This window comes from Nyctereutes procyonoides, unplaced genomic scaffold, assembly GCF_905146905.1.
Source record: "Nyctereutes procyonoides isolate TBG_1078 unplaced genomic scaffold, NYPRO_anot_genome, whole genome shotgun sequence".
Lineage (NCBI taxonomy): Eukaryota > Metazoa > Chordata > Mammalia > Carnivora > Canidae > Nyctereutes > Nyctereutes procyonoides.
Genome location: NW_026575029.1, coordinates 3558369 through 3579347, shown reverse-complemented (window position 1 = coordinate 3579347; position 20979 = coordinate 3558369). Strand labels below are relative to the sequence as shown.

General features: G+C 35.3%; 1 protein-coding gene across 14 annotated transcripts in view; it reads right to left on the bottom strand.

Moving 5' to 3' along the window:
- The window catches only part of SORBS2 (sorbin and SH3 domain containing 2), a 214851-nt gene that overhangs the window by 88103 nt on the left and 105769 nt on the right, over positions 1-20979 (bottom strand). For all 14 annotated transcript variants that reach the window (XM_055315725.1, XM_055315715.1, XM_055315716.1 and 11 more), the window contains exons 3-4: positions 9296-9345; positions 4473-4565 (exon numbers count right to left, since the gene is read on the bottom strand). In XM_055315725.1, coding sequence (XP_055171700.1) covers positions 4473-4565; positions 9296-9305 — 103 coding nt within the window. In that variant the 5' untranslated portion in view covers positions 9306-9345. The remainder of the gene's footprint in view (positions 1-4472; positions 4566-9295; positions 9346-20979) is intronic.

The following is a 20979-nucleotide window of genomic DNA, read 5'->3' as shown; positions in this document are numbered from 1 at the left end:
AGAGTTTGTGGACAAGGAACAAGTTTGGGAACTTGAGGGAAGCAGCAGGAATAATTATTATTTATATCATAATTAGTTGCCTAATAATAAGGAGTTCATTTCACTTTTAGTCTGATAAAACTGGGCTCATAAAGAAGGTTGTGTGGGTATAGGCTGGGGATGGAGATGGTGGGAGCCAGGTGCTTGGAGGTACAAGGGTTGTAGACATGGTGAAGAGGAGGAGGTATAGATAGTGAGCAGATTTGAAGGACACTTGAAATAAACTTCCTCTAACTGATAGTTTGTAGAGAGGTACTTCTGTTTCTTCTCACAGGTGACCACATTGGAGATTATAGAATCTACAGTGGGATAAATATTAAGTGTGAGACTCAGAGGACAGTCACTCTGGATTCAACCAGGGGCTTATCTCTCTCTCTCTGTCCTGGGCCCAGGGATTTCCAAATGAAACCGCTTATTTCCTCTTCTACAGGAAATATGAGGTAATTCATAACGATGAGCTTTTAAAAGTATAATTAAATACAAAAAATAAGGATGAAATCTACTGCATGGTGGACACAGTTATAGAATTATGAACAAGGGGATGGGAGAAAAATCACCATGGATTAAAACTTCAGGATGAATCCACATTTTAATGAATCTTATGGTAATGATTAAAGTCTACTCTTTAGTGGGTGGTCTCTTAAAAATAGTTAAGTGTACAACATTTGTTTCTTTAAAAAAGATCCAGTTATAGATACTGAACACATCCAGTCCTGATTTGCTATTTTATTATAATTCTTTGGAGGCATTGAAACATCAACACCATCCCACATGATTACTATTCACTGTAGACTTGCTTTTATTTAATTTCTGCCAAGAAAACTTAGGGAGGGAGGACAGGGTGGTTTGGAGCAGGTAACAGAAAGCATCCTGGAACCACACCAAGTGAAGAGAATATCAGTTAAAAAAAGGGGGGTGCCTGGGTGGCTCAGTCGGTTGAGCATCTGCCTTTGGCCTGGGTCCTGATCCTAGGGTTCTGGGATTGAGTCCTGCATTGGGCTCCCTACTCCCAGGAAGCCTGCCTCTTCCTCTGCCTTCCTTTCTGTCTTCTTTCATGAATAAATAAATAAAATCTTTTAAAAAATAAGGCCTGGCATGTAAATGATTTGGCAGATTCATGGCGAAAATGGTTTTGCCCAGCATCTTGAATATGATTCGTGATTATTCACTTGTGAAAAGTCTAGGGATCAGAGCCTTTAATTTCTAGCATTCTTTAGTTGATGGTCATTGCTTCTCTGAAAATTCAAGAACTGAGTAAATGGGGCAGATTTATCATTCTCTGGCTATTTTTCATGGGAATATAAATAGGGTCTGTGAGAATTAAGAACCATAACCCACTCTTCGCTGGTACAATGAACATTCCTCATGTCCAGGCAGAAGGTGGTGGACACCTGTCCCAGAAGTTGGTAAGGCATTCGTGGCTCACTTTGGGGATTGGGCTGGATGCCCTGAAAGGTCCTTTCTGATTTTATGATTCCAACATAATGATTTTTAGGTAGCCGTGTTTGTGGTACCTGTTTCATCATAATTTTTACCCTGATGTTTTATTTAAATTCCTCATAACTGGTATGCAATGTTAAACATCATAAACTACACTTTTCTTGAAAACTATGATTTTAATTCTTAGAGCTTCTTTCTTTAGAGAGCTCAAATGCTTTGCAAGAACTAATTAAACATATTAATTCAAGTAGACTAATTGAATGCCTACTGTGTTTCTAAGTATTGTGATAAGCCTTTTTTATTTATTTTCTTCATTTACTCTTATTTAATTAGGACAAATCCTTGTGAGTTTAGGAAATGATTAAGTTCTCAGAGATGTAGGAAAATGAAACACAAATTCTTTTTTTCAAAGATTATTTTTTAAAGATTTTATTTATTTATTCGTGAGAAACACAGAGACAGAGGCAGAGACACAGGCGGAGGGAGAAGCATGCTCCCCATGGGGAGCCTGATGCTAGACTTGATTCCAGTACCCTGTGATCACGACCTGAGCTGAAGGCAGATGTTCAACCACTGAGCCACTGAGGCATTCTGCCCTACTCTCCACCCTCCCCACCTTTTTTTTAAGAAAGGAAACTGGAGATACAAACAGATGAAATTTCCTAAAGGTATGAATAAAACACACATGTGTTGGCTGGACCCAGTCTCTTAGCACAGTGGACCTGTCACCATAGCATACCACCGTATCACGGTTGTCTTAGACTGCCAAGCATTTTGGTAAAATAAAATAGTCAACATAGTCATCACTGTGGTTCTAGCTTTGGTTGAAAACATCAGTGTGTGCTCTGAATTATCCATTGGGATTTTACTTTTAAAGGTAAACAAAGACACACTGATTTAAGGGATAAAGAGTTGATGAGTAGTAGCTCAAACTGACTCTATGACCTAGGGGGGATGGAGGGAAGCTTGGAATCCTTTGTGGAGGTAGTCTTTTACATAAAGATTGTTTTATTTTAATAATATCAAATGTAGTAAATATTTACTAATCTGCTTTTGACTCACAAAGAGACACTGTGTCAAATAAGTTTTTATGAAGGCTACCATATAATGTAAGAGGCCTAAAGAGAGGCTGAGTTCTTTCTTCAAAATGTAAATAAATCTTCATTGAAAAATGGTTCATATCTTATGTGTCTAATGAATACTAAAGAGATGCATTTTTAATGTAACCACAAAGTTCAGGGGACTTCATTCTCTAGAAATCTTACTCCTAATGACATGACAGTTTAAATGGTCCAGAACTATTACATACTTTTATTACTGAAGATTATTTCATATTCCTAAAGTATTAAATCTTTTCTATTATTTTGATTCTGAAGCATTAACATTTTTCTGCTAAGTTGAGTGATATGAAACTGATATTCTAGTTTTGACCTTCCAGAATGGCAATCTTTATTTCAATCCACTATAAATTCCTTCATGGTTACTTCTGTAAATCATAACAACTTGGCATTGTTGAAGTAATGCCACATTCCCTAGGTGGCCCCCTCAGATGGTCCACATCTGAAGAGCTTGGGACAGAATTTTACTTGGTTGAAATGTTAATTATATTTGTGGTTAGGCATCCCAATTACCTGCTGGTCCTGATCAATTTATTTGTTTGTTTTCTAATTTCCCTTCATTCTCATTTCCCTCAGGTATTCAATATAAACACATTTGGGTTTTTCTAACATTTTTCCATGCCCATACACACACAAACAAACGTGTACAACTACATATATAGATATTTTTCTTAATAAAAATGAGATTGTACTATATACATTGCAATGCAATTTGTGTTTTTAAAAATGTAATATATTATGGAACCACCTGGACTGGTATTTAAACTTGTACATGGAAATCCATTTGTAAACTGGAGGTGGTGCTGGCTAAGAGTGAGAATTCTACACATGAAACCGTGTTTTTTTTTCCTCAACATGGCTGGGTAGTTTAGGATCAAATGGCTTTATCCAAGGACATTCTCAGTTATTAATTAACTACTAAATGTATGTGTGTAAAAGACACTGATATGCACAGTGTGAATTAAAATGATATAAACACTCCATCTCTCTCCAACTTCTCCCAAACCCACAAATATTATAAAAAACAAACAAACAAGGAACCCCAACTCAGCAACCCATAATCAAACCAACTAACCAGTCAGCCGACCAACCAACTAGTCACAGGAAGGTATGGGCATTTCTCAGGGCCTCCAGACATGGGGGTTGCTGGGTTCACTTTGATCCTCTATAGCAGTAGCCCCTTGTACAGATTGTACCCACAGGTCTAGGTCATAAAGAGACACACCTTAGTAGGTGCCAAAATATCACACTCTCAATTAGCTTTCTACAGATACATGTATCTGTGGGTACGTGGTAATCTTACCTGGACCAAGACATTTAAGAATATATATTAGAAGGGCCTTTGCTGATTGGATTAAAGGAAGTTTTAAGATCTTTATCAAAACTAATATTCTTTCATATTGTTTCCAACCTTTGGTGAAGAAGTGAATTAATCATAATCCACTTACCTGCAAATCCCTGCCCCTCTGTGTTCCACTCCCCAACAGTTTTTAGATTAAAAAAAACTAAAGCACCTGTGAGTTATCTTAACTAAACATTACATTACTTTAGTTCATGAGAAAAAAAAAAAGCTTAGTTATTAACACTTGCAGTTGTTACTCAAAACATTTTTGGCAGGTGACGGTTGCTTTTAATTAGATTTTTAAAACTTTTTTTTTTTTTTTTACAAGCTATCAGTTTCCTTTGGCTTTTTATTTTTAGAACAAAAACAGAAGGGATAGGAGCTATTCTTGAGACAAGAAAAATAAGAACTAGTAGGGCTTTAGGAAGGTATTTACAGCTACTTTCATCATCCAAACGAGATAATTCTGGAAAGAGAGAAAGGTCAGATAAAGCCATTCGATTGTGACATTCTGTGAGTTAGCGATATTATACCTGCAGCCAATAGGTTTGGAGAACTTTGAACTCTCTTCACAGATGTTAATGTAACAGACATGGCAGCACGTTTGCGAGCACACCCACCGCTATCTGAAAGCAAAAAAATGATATAGCAGAGGCCACAGCAAAGGAGAAAGCACATGCACTATCATGCATTTTAAGTGGAATGTGCCAGACATCCATGAGGAAGATGAACAGTCAGGATTAGTAACCATGGAATACATTGGAAAATTTCACACCCACCCCAAACTAAAACTGACAAAACAAAACAAAAAAACCAGGGGTCTGTCTTAGAAACAGACGCCATTGCTTTAGTAAAAACACAGATTTTATACTTAATATTTTATGGGTTTCCTTTAAAGAAAACAGAAACATACAACTCAACTTTGTTTATGCCATTTAAGTTCAATTACTGTTAAATGTATAAGCAGTGTGAAGAGCGCTTAGGGTCAGGGACAACTGATCTTACAGTATTGGGAGCAATGGTATACCATATTTTGTATTCATCATTTAGGTTTTACTGTATTTTAGCTATTTATGATTCCTAAAGGTAGCTGGAATCACTTCTTGAAGTAAAAGTTATTAACTGATACAGGCATGGTATGATAAATAGGATTTATAAAGAAACAGATGTCATTACAGAAATTCTCTGTCCTTTCATAGTTCTTATTGTTGTGGAAATAATTAGCCTATTTGGAATCAAAGGCAACATTGATATATACAGTATTGAAATGACCAATATTTAAAAGATTAAATTGTTTTTATACTTTTGAACAATAGGTTGATGAGGATCCATATACTTACACTTTATGGACATTGCAATGTGAAATAAAGTACGTGAAAATGCATCAGTTATTTTAATGGGATATGAGAAGTTTAGAGTAACAAGACTTCTAAAATTGGAAGGTTCATGTTCTATTTACGAACAGATTCCAATTTTGTTCCTACATTCCTTTGTATATGGAATGTGCAATAAATAGTTTTGCTCATTCTCCTGGAATGAAAACAACTGAAATTGGAATCTTTTTGAAAGTTGTAACTAGGAAAACAAATAATATAACCACCAATATGATAACATAATCATTATATATTGCCACATGCTATTCTCATTTTTCCCCTTTTTCTTTATTTCTTAAAAAAAAGTATCCAGTTTGTTTACTGGAAGTGAGGGGATTTATTTATTTATTTTTAAACTCTTTTTTTAAATTTTTATTTATTTATGATAGTCACACAGAGAGAGAGAGAGGCAGAGACACAGGCAGAGGGAGAAGCAGGCTCCATGCACCAGGAGCCCGACGTGGGATTCGATCCCGGGTCTCCAGGATCGCGCCCTGGGCCAAAGGCAGGCACTAAACCGCTGCGCCACCCAGGGATCCCGAAGTGAGGGGATTTAAGAGTGCTTGGAGTAATGACTTAATTATTGGTAAAATCACAAGCAGTAAGGTCAATAGAACTTAAAATTGGTAGAATGATTCTCATATCAAAATATAATTTCTTAAATACATGTTTAAAATTTCCTAATGCAGACAATAACTAATACAGAAAAATGATTTGAAGCAACATATGTGAAGTCAAATATCAAAGATCAAACACAGAAAGACAAATGGTAGAAACATACAATACTAAAGATATCTTTCAAAGAAGCACCAATAGGATTTTAGCAAATTGAAAAAAAAAAAAAGCTACAAGGAAGGAGTGTTTCAGATAAAATGGAGGTAATGTTACGGAATACGTGGTGTATGTATAGCAGCTATCAATGGTCTAAAAGGACCACGTAGTCAAGGATGTTGAAAGTGGAAACGGACCTCTAAGAAATTTTATTTTCTAGTTCTTGGAACTCTGAACATCTGAAAACTAGCAGGAATGAGAAAGAAAAATTTCACAATGAGGAGGTTCAGAGTTACTGGTTAAATCCATCGTTCCAAAACGTGTGCCAAGACACCTCAGGCCCCATCAGAAAGTTCACAGGGCTTGAGGAAGACTTCTTCTGTTCTTGAGGAGAACACAGTGATGCCTCTCAGATGCTGCATGAACCACTAGCTTGAGTTAGTTCCCATTTTCAGCATAATCGTTTGTGCTGTTTTCCTTTAAATGTATCATATCTTTGAAAAGCTGGGTTTTGGTGATCACAGGGGCAAAGAGCAAGTCCCCTCTGAAAATAATTTTGGACCAGTAAAAGAGAGTGGCGATGTATGCTCTAATTCCATGGTCTGAGAAGTTTTGTGTGTCTCCAACAGACACACCATCCTGTTAGTAAGTAACTGTGGTTATAAAGAATAAATTAAAATGATTGGCTTTTTTATTACAGTGTATTATTTTTTTAAATTGCTTCTCAGTTGGTAGAACGTAAGTACTTATTAAGTTGTCTGCACCTACTACTTAATAAATAGAACTGTTAGGTATTTCTTTTGCCTTGAGAGTATGCCTAAAAATTACTAAGATATCTTGGCACAGCAAAACAAGAAAGGGTAGGAACCTCTGTGTCAAACAATTTTTGTATTCTAAGCAGTTCTAAGATTTACATAAAATGAATAGAGCATCAGTTTTTTATTAACAGTTTAACAAGGAGCTCACTTCGAAAAGTTGAGACATTTGTGAAATTGCTAAGAACAGAAAAATCTCTTAGATTCTCTACTTGTGTGTTGATACTTTCTGCTATTCCTGGAAGATATTTTCTTAAGATCTCAAAATGTGGATACTCTCTTGCACACTTTAGGTCATACAAAAGAATCTTGATGCCACTCTCACCTTCAAGGTGACATACTCTTGCACAGACCTGCAGGACTCCTGGGAGCTGCTTCTAATTTCTGGGAAGCACTCATGGGTAAATCACACACTGAATTATTTGATGTCTTTCTCTCTTCCCTTTCTGGTATAGCTAAGATTTTCCTTAGGAGATAATGGTTCCCGAGTCCAAAGAGTAGAAATACTGCATGTTTTATAATTTCTATACATTGTTTAGATACTTCTGTATGAAAAAATGAATCACATTTCTTTGGCTCTTTTATAACATATTTGACCAATAATGGAAAGCTAATTTAAAAGAATCTTTTTTCAAAAACTTGACTGATGCATGGACATTGAAAGTAGTACTGGATCTCTTTAATGATTGATAGGTAGATGATGAAGACCAGTTTTATGTACAGATAGTTAGGAATTAATCTCTCCTTCATTTTGTAGATATAGCAACAATGCTTTTTTCAACTTTCTATAGCAAGATTTATATCTATCTATCATCTATCTATCTATGTATATTTTTTAAAGTGGTGTGGTTTTATAGCAATATTATAGTATTGCTTTGGAATTTTAAACAAAGAACTCCAGTCAATTCTAATCAACTTTGTATGCATATGTTTAATATATTTTATATGCATATATGTGTGTAAATTTACCCAGATAAGTAAAATAAATGCAAATTAGCATTCCATATAGAACTGAGCTCACTCCTTTTAAATGAGAGCATGCTTTAGAGAGTTACATTCATGTTGCTGGAGCATTCACTTGATTCAAGTACCCTGGAGACCTAAGCAAATGTATAAATTTTCTCTTTGTCTACTTTGCTATTAGGGATTGCATCCTATGACTAGGAAGGTTAATTACTGAACGCATTGTAATGAATATGGCATATTTATATATTTCTTCAATCCTTTTGCCTAATAGTATATCTCCTTTCATTTCCCGTGTCTACCTTCCACATCTCCAGTTGTCCAAATGCCTTTACTTGGTCCATTTCTAAGGTTGTCATTTCTCTTGATTTCTAAGCCTCCCTTATTTATTTTGACTATTTTAACTATCCTCATCTTGCCTCTTACTCTCCACATTTATACCTGCATCTTCAGGGGGGCAGCTAACCCATGATTCTCCAAGGTCATCCACTGCAAGTTTTTGCTAAGGTCAGCCACAGAATCATGGACAAAGACATATCCATGTCTCTATACTTGATCTAGGGATTAGATATTGGTTCTCACCAATGATTGTTAATCCTTCCTTGGGGCATTTTGCTAACAACAAGAGATAGCAAAAAGGTGAACTGCATGATGTGAGAAATTATCTTGGACTACCCTTCCTCCTCTGCCACAGAGTAACTGGCTAAAACAACTTTCAGTGATCACTTGTAGATAGGAAATGGTATTTTTAGAACACAGGTTACAGAATTTCAGTGAGAAAGTTGTTTAACAGAGTTACCTGATAGTGAATATAACCATGTCAGAGGAGGGAAAGCTGAAAATGAAAGTTAAAATATTTCTACTATGGAAAAAAATTCATACGTACCCAGCATGTGTCACAAACCCTGTTACAATTAATCTGTATATAATACAGAGTTTAGAGACCTCAATGTTGTTGAAGCTAGTTAGAGATACTACTCTCATTCTAAAAATATAATGCTTATGACTTTATGTATATTGTGTCTAGCTTAATTAATCTGATCTCATATGAAGCTTTGGTACTCTGCTAACATTGTTAACATAAAGTTTTTATAGAAAAGGGAATTTAAAATATTTTCTGCTAGAGCAATTTGCCTATGAAATTAGCCTATTTTAAGTGAGCAATTTCAACTGTATGTGTCAAGTGATATGCTCCCTTTTCCTAGGGCATATAGGAGTGAATTTAAAGATACGGTTATAGAAAAGGGGAATAAAAGTAGATAGCAAAACAGAAAATTCTACCTTGGATAGATGTAAGATTGGAGCATAAAAACAAAGAAATCAAGTATGAATTTAGATCAATCAGATCAGCAGAGTATTAAACATAATGATTTGGGGCCAAGATGATTTTTAAAGAGCAAGGCTAAAGAGTTTTAAAACTAACAGACAGCGTACCTGTATTCATTTTGACCTTGGAGGGTTTGCTATTAAAGTCTTCAGTTTTCCTGTAGAAAAAAAATGATGCATTAATTTGTTCACTGTATGGGCAACAAAATATCCCGAAAGAGTGTTTTTGTTTTGTTTCTGGCGTACCTGTGAGTTAATGTCACATTATCCTTAGTCTTTTTTTTTTTTTCCATTATCCTTAGTCTTATTTGAAGTCAGGATTTAATAAGGTGGGCACAATTTCTAATTCTATTCAAGTTAAACTTGAGTTATTATTAGTTCTTGATCATAAACCAACTTTTTGTCCAATGGTGACCACTAACGGATGAAAATCGAGAGGAATTTTGTTAAGAATTAAATTTCTTTCACATTTGTACTAATAGTTTTTGTTTTCTAAGCCTGGAAGGGTCAATTGGTTGTTAAGTGTCTTCTTTTGGAAGGTACCCTGGTACTTTGAAGTCATTACCTTATACCTTCAGTTTTTTATATTATTTAATTTTTTAAATTTGAGATCATGACCTTACACTATTCAATTTATTACTGGGCCAATGTATCAAACACATATTTTGAGCAAAAGGTCAAGGAAGAGGAGATGCACCTATTTTTCCTTAAGACAGGAAACAAGTAATTACTACAAAACCCATTTCTGTTTCAGTATTAGATACTGTGGTTTTTCCCAACAAGTGTTTGATGAATAACAATTGAGATTAATTCATTAGAAATGGTTGGTGGAATGTTGCTTGCTGTAGAAAAAGTTTGAAGATTTTGTGTATTATTTTATGATATGTGAGGTGACTTTGTTCTTTCCTGGTATATTTGTCTTAGCCCATTTTTAGAGTTTCTTATTTATCCACACATTAAGACCAAAGAAGAAGGACATTCTGTCATAGGAAGCAATTCTTTTAAGAGTGAGAGGCCTTAAAAAAAATAATAATAAAATAAGAGTGAGAGCCCTGACAGGGATGTTTATCCTCTTTGCTGCCTTTGCTCCTGAGTAGGACCTGTTGTTAGATGAATATGAACTTTTCCAGTCCCACACGGTCAGTTTCCATGTACATTAGCACTCTAACATCCGATTATTTAAAATATTATGCATTGTGGTCAAGTGGGGGTAAGGTTGAAATGAAAAAAATCTGTCATGATCTGCCAAGAAAGACTTTTGATACATATATTTTCCTTCAGTCTCTATAAAGAGCACCAAATGAGCTCCCTGACTTTCTTGTCTTTTTTTGTCTTTTCCCTCTCCAGAACACACAGAAAAATGTGGCAGCTTGTGGAGGAACTCTACTCAGTAGCCCTAACATGGCCTGTGTTGAAGAAATGCCAGTGAAGTCAGGGGAGAAGGCTGTGGTCAGTGCAGGAGCCTTGAGAAAGCTCCATCAAACATATTTATTTTAATCTCTCGGTAGCAAAACTCTTAATATGTTAACCTTAAATGGATAAAATAAATGGAAAAGAAAAGCCTCAGGGGATGTCTGTGACCAAGTCTGAGGCAACTGCTAAAACAAGAAGGAATAAACAGTCTCCAGAAAATGAGGACTAGAAGAACATTTCCCGAATTCGACTCCTTTTCACTCCTTTTCAGAACACATTTTGTTTAAAACCATCCTAAGTTTTAAAACTGACTGACAAAGGTCAGGTTTGCCTTGGAACAATACTGATCCTGAAAGAAAACATCAAACAGAAGGAAGGTTAACTCTCCGTAATACAGAAGCTGCCAATACAAAATCATAATGTTTTTCTACCAAGCTAGAGGATGAATTGTCAACACTTGTTGTTTGAATTCAAATGCAGATATTTACAAAACATCTGCCACTCAAGAACAAAATAGGATTAACAGGAACAAAGAAAGGCGCCACAGATCCTTGAGCTTTTCATCTTTAAAGTGATGTATCCTGTTACTTATAAATGTAATTTGGGTGGTTTTTAAGCTTCTCATTGTTTTAGATGTCAAAATGTGAAATGACTAACTTCCTAATCAGGCAAGACATTTTCCAAGTTGTTAAAAGAAGAGCCTTGGTGATTGAGCTTTCCAGAAGAACCTGAAACTGAAAGGCTTCTTGGATGACTAATAAAAAAGCATGATTCTATTTCCATTATTTGTACGAAAGCCATTAGCAAATTCACAACTGAGAACTGTCTTTAGACAATTTAACTAAAGCAAATCTAATCTCTTTTGTTCTGTTCTGGAAAAGTGTCTTTAATTGTACTTACAGAACAAGGATAGATGATTCAGGAAAGCATCAAATTCCTAGAGTGTTTGCATGCTTCCTAGAAGAGACCTTATTTCAAGTATTCTCCTAAATTGGAATTGAACAAGGGCCAAGACAATGAAAACGGATGATAAAATGCAGACTACCTTCAATCTCAGCAAATAATCCACAGAGCAAAGAACTCTCTGTGCAGTAGTGTCAAAATGATTTTCAACAGGTGGTGTGGAGCTGTATTTACTTAAGTTCAGTTCTTGCCAAAGTCTTATATAAAAAGCAACTTTCTATGTGTACTAATTTGTATATAGCGATCTATTTGTTTCTGTATGGGTTAGAGCAACCTTCATTCCCAATATGCATAGGGCAAAACATTGTGTTTGTTGTTCATGCATGGGCAGAGACGTGACTTTGTGTCTGTAGCCTTTGGATTCTGCTTGAATTTCTTTTGATTATGTGACCTCTATTTCTTTTTCTTATGGATCTGAACCATCTTTATTCCCAACAAGCATAGGACAACACAAATAGAGAAGTTTTGATTGGTCCTGTAGAGGCACCAACAGGATTCTGTGCTCCTAATCTTATAATTCTGCTTGAATCCTTTTGCTTGTCAGGCATCCTATTTCTGAAGAGAAGCAGAGGCAAAATCCTTTCTTCAAGTTTGGCCAAGAATTCTGTGTAAGTCATTTTATTTTTGTAGACTTGAATTCAAGCACCAAGACCATCTATAAAACTATGGAATGAAGTTTTAGCTCAGCTAACGTGAGAAGTTGCCCAAAATATTCTCCATAGAATAATTTTAATCCAATAATTGCTAGGGTTCTTTTGCAATTGATCTGTTCACAGTTTATATATCATCTAGAAGAAAGGAAATAGTTTAAGTGGTAGGAAAACATTGAGGGATGTTAGACTTTTTAGAGACATAGTTTAGACACAAGAAAAAAATGATGTATGTTGAGGTTAGGCACCAGATTTTAACCTGAATTTACTTTGGAATGAATCATGTGTACCATTCTTTCTGGATAAACTTACTGAGTGGTCAATGCATGTCTCTCTGTCTCTGTGTCTTCCTGACAGTGGTAGGATTAGAAGTAGTCTTATGTGCCAAATGAATTTACTTTTCAGTTACAATCAAATGACCTATTTTAGGTTGATTACATTTATCTTTTTCATCTTTTCTGTCAATATGTTGTCTTGAAATTTTCACAGGAAATACCCCAAGTCGATTATTTTGTTCTTTATAGTCCCTGAATTTAGAAACACAAGAATACACCTCAACCTTTTTTCCAAATGGTTTCTCTGAATTGATGATAACAGGTATATGAAACTGACTTGGGACTTCTGAGTCGGTGGAACATGTTGTAGTTAATAGTGAGGGCATGGTTTTCCACTCTCAGCCTTCACATAAGAACTCAAAATTCCTCCCAACATTCTCGAGCTAAAGGTGCCTGAAGATGGGTCCTTATTATTCAGAAACCAAATTATCCACAGTATTTATACATGAATGCTGGGGTCAGAATACTTTCAATATCATTTCTAGGAATAAAGACAAATCATTACCATGAATAGTGAAGAACAAAGAACATGAGGCCATTGATTATTTTTATAAGAATATACAAAATTTTTTTTAAACCAAATTTAATCAAAACATTCTTTCATACCAAATTTCCTGGTACCTGAAAAAACTTTCTGAAGAACAAAAGCATATTTATCATGGAAATTAGTGATTTTCTTTTTGAGACTCTGCAAAGCTAGCTAGTCCAAATACTTAACAGATTTTTCCTAAAGACCATCTACTGGTGAAAAGAAGTCAATCACCGGTAAATAATTTTCTTTCTGAAGGTATTTCAAAGCCTCAAAGACTGTGACTCACTCTCCTATTTAATTATAAAAGAATGCTGATTCCTTTTCACATACAATAGTCATATGATTTAATATTACCTAGTATCCTACATTCATGGTACCTTTAACTTTTATACCGAGGATGATTATAAGATATATGTAAATACTTACAGATTCTTTTTCTTTTTCTAAAACAAAGTCATTTGTTCAAAAGTACTAGAAAAATTCTACTGGCTTCTATTATGTAAATCAAAAGCCAAATGGGTTCCTAATAAAAAAAAAAAAAGCAGATTCCTAATGGGGATCTGATGAATTAGGCACATTATCAAAGAGATGTGAGGAATTAATAGAATATTAACTTACAGATGAACTGAGTAGTGTTGGAAGGATAGATCATGGAGTCACTCAAGCCTGGATTCAAAAGCCAATTCTGGCCATTTCCAGTTATCTAAATGATTTATACCAATGTCATTATCATCTCCTTCAACAGTAGCAATAGCAGCAGGATCAAATCTATTTTCCTTCCCCTGGCAGTAAACCACCCCAGTCAAATTGACATGATTCTCATTCACTAGTATTTCAAGTAGTTTGAGGCCTATCTTTTGTCTTTGATTGAATCTTGAGAAAATAATCTAGACTTCCCTGAAAATACCTAGGACATTATTTTATTGATTTAAATTGAAGTGAGCATCTATGGTTTATTAGATTGATTTGTATGGATTTTCCCATCTTCTAATTATCCCATCCCCAATTTAGAAACATATTGGAATTGAAAAGGAATTCTGCTTTCTAGGAAGCTTTTTTTCTTTCTTAAGCAGAGCCTTCTCTTAGCTGAGATTTTCTTTTTTCCACACTGCAGTCAACAAGAGGAGATAAACCCAAGAAAAAGTTGAATCAAACACTTGTCTTCTAGCCCAGCTAAGTTATTGCTAGTGAACCTGAGGGAAAGTAACACTTAAAGGTTGTGACAATTTGTTTTTTGTAAATCCTTCTCCATTACTTTTGACAGCTTAGAGCCCAAGGGTGATAGTTGGAGGAAAGGGATGTCCATAAAATGTCACACAAAGAGTTGTGTGACAAATTGCAGTGATAACATACTGATGACAGACATTTCTGTTCAGTTTCCTAAGTGAAAGTATCTCCCCTTCTTTCCACCATTGTACAGAGTACCATAAATTTCTATTTTGAGTAGCAAATCTTTGGTCTTTTAAAAGAATCCTTTACTTCTTTTCTGATTCGGAAGAAGTAAAGCTGTCTCTATTTGTAGATAGCATGATATTATATATAGAAAACCCTAAAAATTCCACCAAATGTTAGAATTAATAAACAAATTCAGTAAAGTTTCAAGTTTCAAAATCAATATGCAGAAATCAGCATATTTCCATATACTACTAATGAAATATCAGAAAGAGAAATTAGAAAAAAATCTGATTTATAATTGCATCACAAAGAAAAAAATACCTAGAGGGGTGCCTGGGTGGCTCAGTTGGTTGAGCATCCAACTCCCGATTTCAGCTTAGGTCATGATCTCAGGGTTGTGAGACTGAGACTTGAGATGGGCTTGGTGCTTGGCAAGGAGCCTGCTTGAGATGTTCTCTCTCCCTCTTAACATCCCCCCCCACCATTGCTCATGAACACATGTGCACACGCACTCTTTCTCTCTCTCTAAAATAACTAAATAAAAATAACTAACTAAATGAATGAATGAATGAATGAAATAAATAAATAAATAAGTGTCACAGTCTATTAAGGTCCAATTCTTGGTTTGGGCTCTGGTCTTGATCTCAGGGTCATGAGATTGAGCCTCTCTCTCTCTTTCCTTGCCTTTCTCACTTGTGCTCTCTCTAAAAAAAAAAAAAAAAAAAAAAAAAAAAATAATAAATCTTTTAAAAAAAGAAAGGAAACAAAAAATATCTAATGATAAATTTAACCAAGGAGGTGAAAAATCTGTACACTGAAAACTATCAGACATTGATGAAAGAAATGGAAGAAGATGCCCTCCAGCACCCCCCACAAAGTGAATGATATACTATGCTCATGGATTGGAAGAATTAATATTGTTAAAATGTTCATATCACCTAAGAGAGTCTACAGATTCGATGTAATTTTTATCAAAATTTCAATCACATTTTTCACAGAAATAGAACAAAAAAATCCCAGAATTTGTATGGGGTCACAAAAGACCCCAAACAACCAAAACAGTCAGGAGAAAGAACAAAGCTGGAAGCATCACATGTCCTGATATCAAACTGTATTATAAAGTTATCATAATCAAAACAATATGGTATTGGCATAAAAACAGACACCTAGATCAATGGATCAATGAAACAGAACAGAGAAGCTAGAATGTCACACAAAGAATTGTGTGACAAAACTGTGATAATATGCAATGACAGCCATTTCTGTTTGGTTTCCTAAGTGAAAGTATCTCCCCTTCTATCTACCATTATACAGAATACCATAAATTTCTATTTTGACCACATTCATGTGTGGTCAATTATTTTGATAAGAGAGCCAAGAAAATAAATGGAGAAAGGATAATCTCTTCAATAAATGGTTTGGGAAGACTGAACAGCTATGTACAAAAAGAATGAAACTGGACCCCTATCTCACACCATACACAAAAATAAATTCAAAATTGATTTAAGAGTTGAACACAAGATCTGAAACCATAAAAATCCTAGAATAAAATGGAGAATAAGCTTCTTGACATTGGTCTTGGTAATGATTTTTTGGATTTGACAACAAAAACAAGGCAAACAAAAGCGAAAATAAATAGGTGAAAGTATATCAAACTAATAACCTCTGCACAGCAAAGGAAACCAATGAAAGGAAAAGGCAACCTACAGAATAGGGGAAAATATTTGCAAATCATATATCTGATAAAGGATTAATATCTGAAATATGTAAATAACTCATCAACTCAATTGCAAAACAAAACCCCTCAAACCAAAAAAACAACAAAAAATTTGATTAGAAAATGGGCAGAAATATAGACATTTTTTTTTCTAAAGAAGACAGACAAATGGCTGACAAGTACACAAAAAGGTTCTCAATAACACTAATCATCAGGGAAATGCAAATCAAAACCAAGACATATTATCCCACACGTGTTAGAATGGCTATCATCAAGACAAGAGAAAAAAAGTGTCAGTGAGAATGTGGAGAAAGGGGCACTGTTGGTGGGAATGAATTGGTCCAAACACTATGGGAAACAGTATGGAAGTTCCTCAGAAAATTAAAAATAGGCCTACCATAAGATCCAGTAATCTCTCTTAGTCTATACATCCAAAGGAAATGAAAATAAGATACTGGAGAGGTATCTGTACTCCCATGTTTATTGTGGCATTATTTACAATTGCCAAGATATGGAAACAGCTTAGGTGTCCATCAACTGATGAATGGATAAAGAAAATGGAATATTACCTTAGCCATGAGGAAGAAGAAAATCCTGCTATTTGAGACAACATGGCTGGACTTTGAGGGCATTATGCTAAGTGATATAAGTCAGACAAGGAATGACAAATATTGCATGATATAACTTATACGGGGAATCTATTTAAAAAATCAAATTCATAGGAACAAAGAGTATAAAAATAGTTTTCCAGGGCTGGACAATGGGGAAGAAATGGTGAGGTTTGTAAAAGGGTACAAACTTTCAGTTATAAAATGGATACAATCTGAGGATAATGTAAAACACGATGACTATAATTGATAACACTGTATTATATACTTGAAATTTGCTAAGAAAGTAGAATTTAAATGTTCTCACACATGCAAAAAAGTGTGTGTGTGTGTGTGTGTGTGTACACGTATGTGAGGTGATGTGTTAACTAGATGGTGAGAGTCCTTTCCAATGTATAAATATATCAAATTTCCACGATGCACATTTTAAGTATCTTGTAATTTTATATATCCTCCAATAAAGTTGAAATGAAAAAAGCTAATAAACATGTATATGTCATATAAAAGAAATAAAGGAGTAAAGAACTGTTAGAAAATTTTTGAGCTTTGCTAATTTTCCCCTTTTAATTTTCAAATCTTTCATTTTAATTTTTATATATTGATATCACAAATTATCTGATATAAAGGAAATTGTGACCTAGTTTTACATGTATAATACTTAAATTTTTAAAAACGATTCTATTTATTTATTTGAGAGCAAGAGCAAGCCAGAGAGAGCACAAGCAGGGGGAGAGGGTACAGGGAGAGGGAGAAACAGACTCCACATTGAGCAGGGAGCCTGACTCAGGACTCCATCTCATGACCCTGAGATCATGACCTGAGCTGATACCAAGACTTGTACTCTTAAACAACTGAGCCACCCAGATGCCCCACATACTTAGAAGGTAGTAGATACAAACATTAAATGCTGTGGCAGGTGAAAAGAAGTATGATTTTACGTGCATTGCATTTTTTAAATAGCTCAAAAGGACTTGATCAGACTAGTCATTTTTGAGCTTAGGCATTTCAGGTTGGGAGAAATGACTGTTACACGATCAAATACACTAAAAAATGCACTCTCCTGATGATAGGCAAAGAACGGGTATCTTCCTGTAAGTAAGATGTCTTAAAATGTCAATTGAAATCAAGATAATTCTCCTCAACACATTACAATTATTTACAATACATTAAGTTAAGCATAGTGCTTAAGTTGTGAATCATGTGTGAACGGGTTTAAAGGAAAGAATGAAATATCAGGAAGAGGAGCAGGAGAAGGCTAAATGGGTCGATGAGTAAATAAAGGCTATTGACAGAAGACCATATACTTCTTCTTTTTTTTAAATAGAGAGACAGATCATGCATACATGCAAGCTGTGTGGCAGGGGGTGGAAGGAAGGCAGGCAGTGGGAGAGGGACAGAGAGAATCATAAGCAGGTTCCATGCTTAGCATGGAGCCCAACACTGGGCCTGATCTCACAATCCTGAGATCATGACTTGAGCTAAAATCAAGAGTCTGATACTTAGTCAACTGAGCCACTCAGGTGCCACTATACTTATTCTAACAATAATATGAAAATAGCAGCTGTTTATGACAAGGACTCCTTTTGCCCAACTACTGCCATGGTCCAAATGGAAAGTTTTATTTAGCCAAAGCCCATACCAAGAGCTATAGATGGCGATATTTTCAGAAAACCTCTGAATTTTAAGTTAATAAATATGCTTATTCTAATGTATTTCCATGGCAATGTTATTTTATGAAATAACTACAGTTAAATAGTCTTGCTTATTGTTTGAAAGAAAGTCCCATTTTTCTTCTGACTGAACACATGTGCCTCCTGAACACCTGAAATAATGCTTCTACAACTTAGCGATGTCAAGGTGTACTTGTACATATTGTGTACTTGTGTTTGTATGTGTCTCATATTAAATGGTGAAACTCCACGTGCTCTGTGAAGTTTGAAAAAAAAATATTTGGAGGGTGGTAGAAACTTTCTTTAATTTGCTCTTTAAAAACCCATGGAAGAAAATAACAGGGATGCCTGGGTGGCTCAGTGGTTGAGCATCTGCTTTCAGCTTGGGCCGTGATCCCAGAGTTCTGGGATTGAGTCCCACATCAGGCTCCCTGCATGGAGCTTGCTTCTCCCTCTGCCTGTGTCTCTGCCTCTCTCTCTGTGTCTCTAATGAATGAATGAATGAATGAATGAATGAATAATAAAATCTTTAGGAAAAAAAAGAAAATAACAGGCCAGTTGAGGAAAATACTGTCATTGAGGAAATTTTGAATTTATTAAAATTCAAAACTTCCAGTATTTTTGTTGAACAGTGGAGAGTTTATAACACTATTCATTTGGATCTAATGAAAATGGGTAATAAAGATAGATATCTTCTACTGTTAAAATTATTTACTTCCAATGAAAGAAATATATTATTTCTTTGGAGTGCAAGAATGGTTTTTGCTAGGTTTTGGCAAGGAATTTGGCAAAATTCTTCAAGACCTCTCTGTGGATTAAATATAAAAGTATTAGGAGGGATCGTAGGTGAATAGAAAATCATTTTCAGGAGTCTTTCTCTGACTGTGTGTCTTCAACTTTTTATTTTTGGAAAAAGTAGTGACATGCTTATCAATTCTACAGAAGGCATACGTGTGAGAAAGGAATATAGGAATAAATAAAGGACTATAGCCTCTTGATAGGCTTCATTAAACTTTTTTTTTTCTTCATTAAACTTTAACAGGGATAAATAAGAAGTCTCGCAATTTAGCTAAACCAAATCATTTTATCTGAAATAAGTCTAGGGGCTTTATTAGACTGTGAACTAAGAGTGACCTAGTTGTTTTAAAAATATATTTAGGGGCACCTGAGTGGCTCAGTTGGTTAAGTGCCTGCCTTCAGCTCAGGCCATAACCTCAGGGTCCTAGGATCAAGCCCCACATTGGGCTCCCTGCTCAGTGGGGAGACTGTTCCTCCCTCTTCCTCTGCCTTTGCCACTCTTCCTGCTTGTGCTCTCTCCTCCTCTCTCTCAAATAAATAAAATCTTAATAAAAGTAAAAATATCATTAATCAATACATAAATGAACAGTGGTTACTGTATAAATCAAACAAAAAAGATTGTGATCCCACTTTCATGGCCATGTTGGGGCCTTGTTGCCTCAATTTAAAAATGCCCTTCTTTGTATTTGTCCGTGAACTGGCCTGTCATAGACATGAGTGTCTAAGTAGCCTTTCGAGGTTGTCACTGACCATGGAGGAGGCCGCTGAGTGATTTGGTAGAAACACCACAGTGAGCTGCCAGGTGAGTGCTAGCAGCAGTAAGAAAAATTAGTGACATATACATTATTTTTCTTGTTTTTCTTTTTTTTTCCCCTTTCATTTCAGGGGAATCATCTTAGTGGCTTTTAGGGTTAATGCTGTCAAGTAATCCACATTTATGCTTGGTATTGACAGAAGACAGATGGCTAACAGTTCCAACTAGAAGTTTCAATATTCCCTTAAGATGCACCGAGTTTAAGAAACATGATATCCAAATTTCTTGGTTTTTAACAAGCTAGTTTACAGTTTACATTGGAAAGAATGTGAGTCCATCCTAGAACTAAAAGCTTTAAGATATCTGAATTATACAAAAAATGGGGGTTGCTATCTATTGCCTTTTGCTCAGCAAAATGCCTACCCAAATGACCTCACTTCTAGTTCTTACCCAACTCACATGTTCCCAGCATTCTTCATTTTTCATACCTAATATAGCCCTTCATACCATGCCACTATTTAAAGCTAAAACTTTCACTCAATCTACCTAAAATAGGCAAAGAAAACAACATACAAATTTATACTTAAATTATACATTGGAGAACACTGAAACTAATTCGAACTGAGATTTTGTCATTTCACAACATGCTTACTTATTTGACATGGTAGCTAACTCTAGAAATGGTTGAAATGTTCTTTACCATGATCGTTGGGCATATCTCAATACATGTATTTAAATCTTATTTGACCTACTCTTTATTAATCTTTTTTTCTCCCCTTTACCTATGGAAAGAGGTGCCCCACTTTTTCCCACCTATCCTGGACTTCCACTGCAGAAGAGATTTCATCTTGACTTCCCAACTGCATGAGGATGTAAGCTCTTTCAAGGCAGGCTGGTTTCTCCTGCGGTGGCATGGAGCCTTGAATTTAAAGACCCAGCCTGGGCATTTTGTTCATA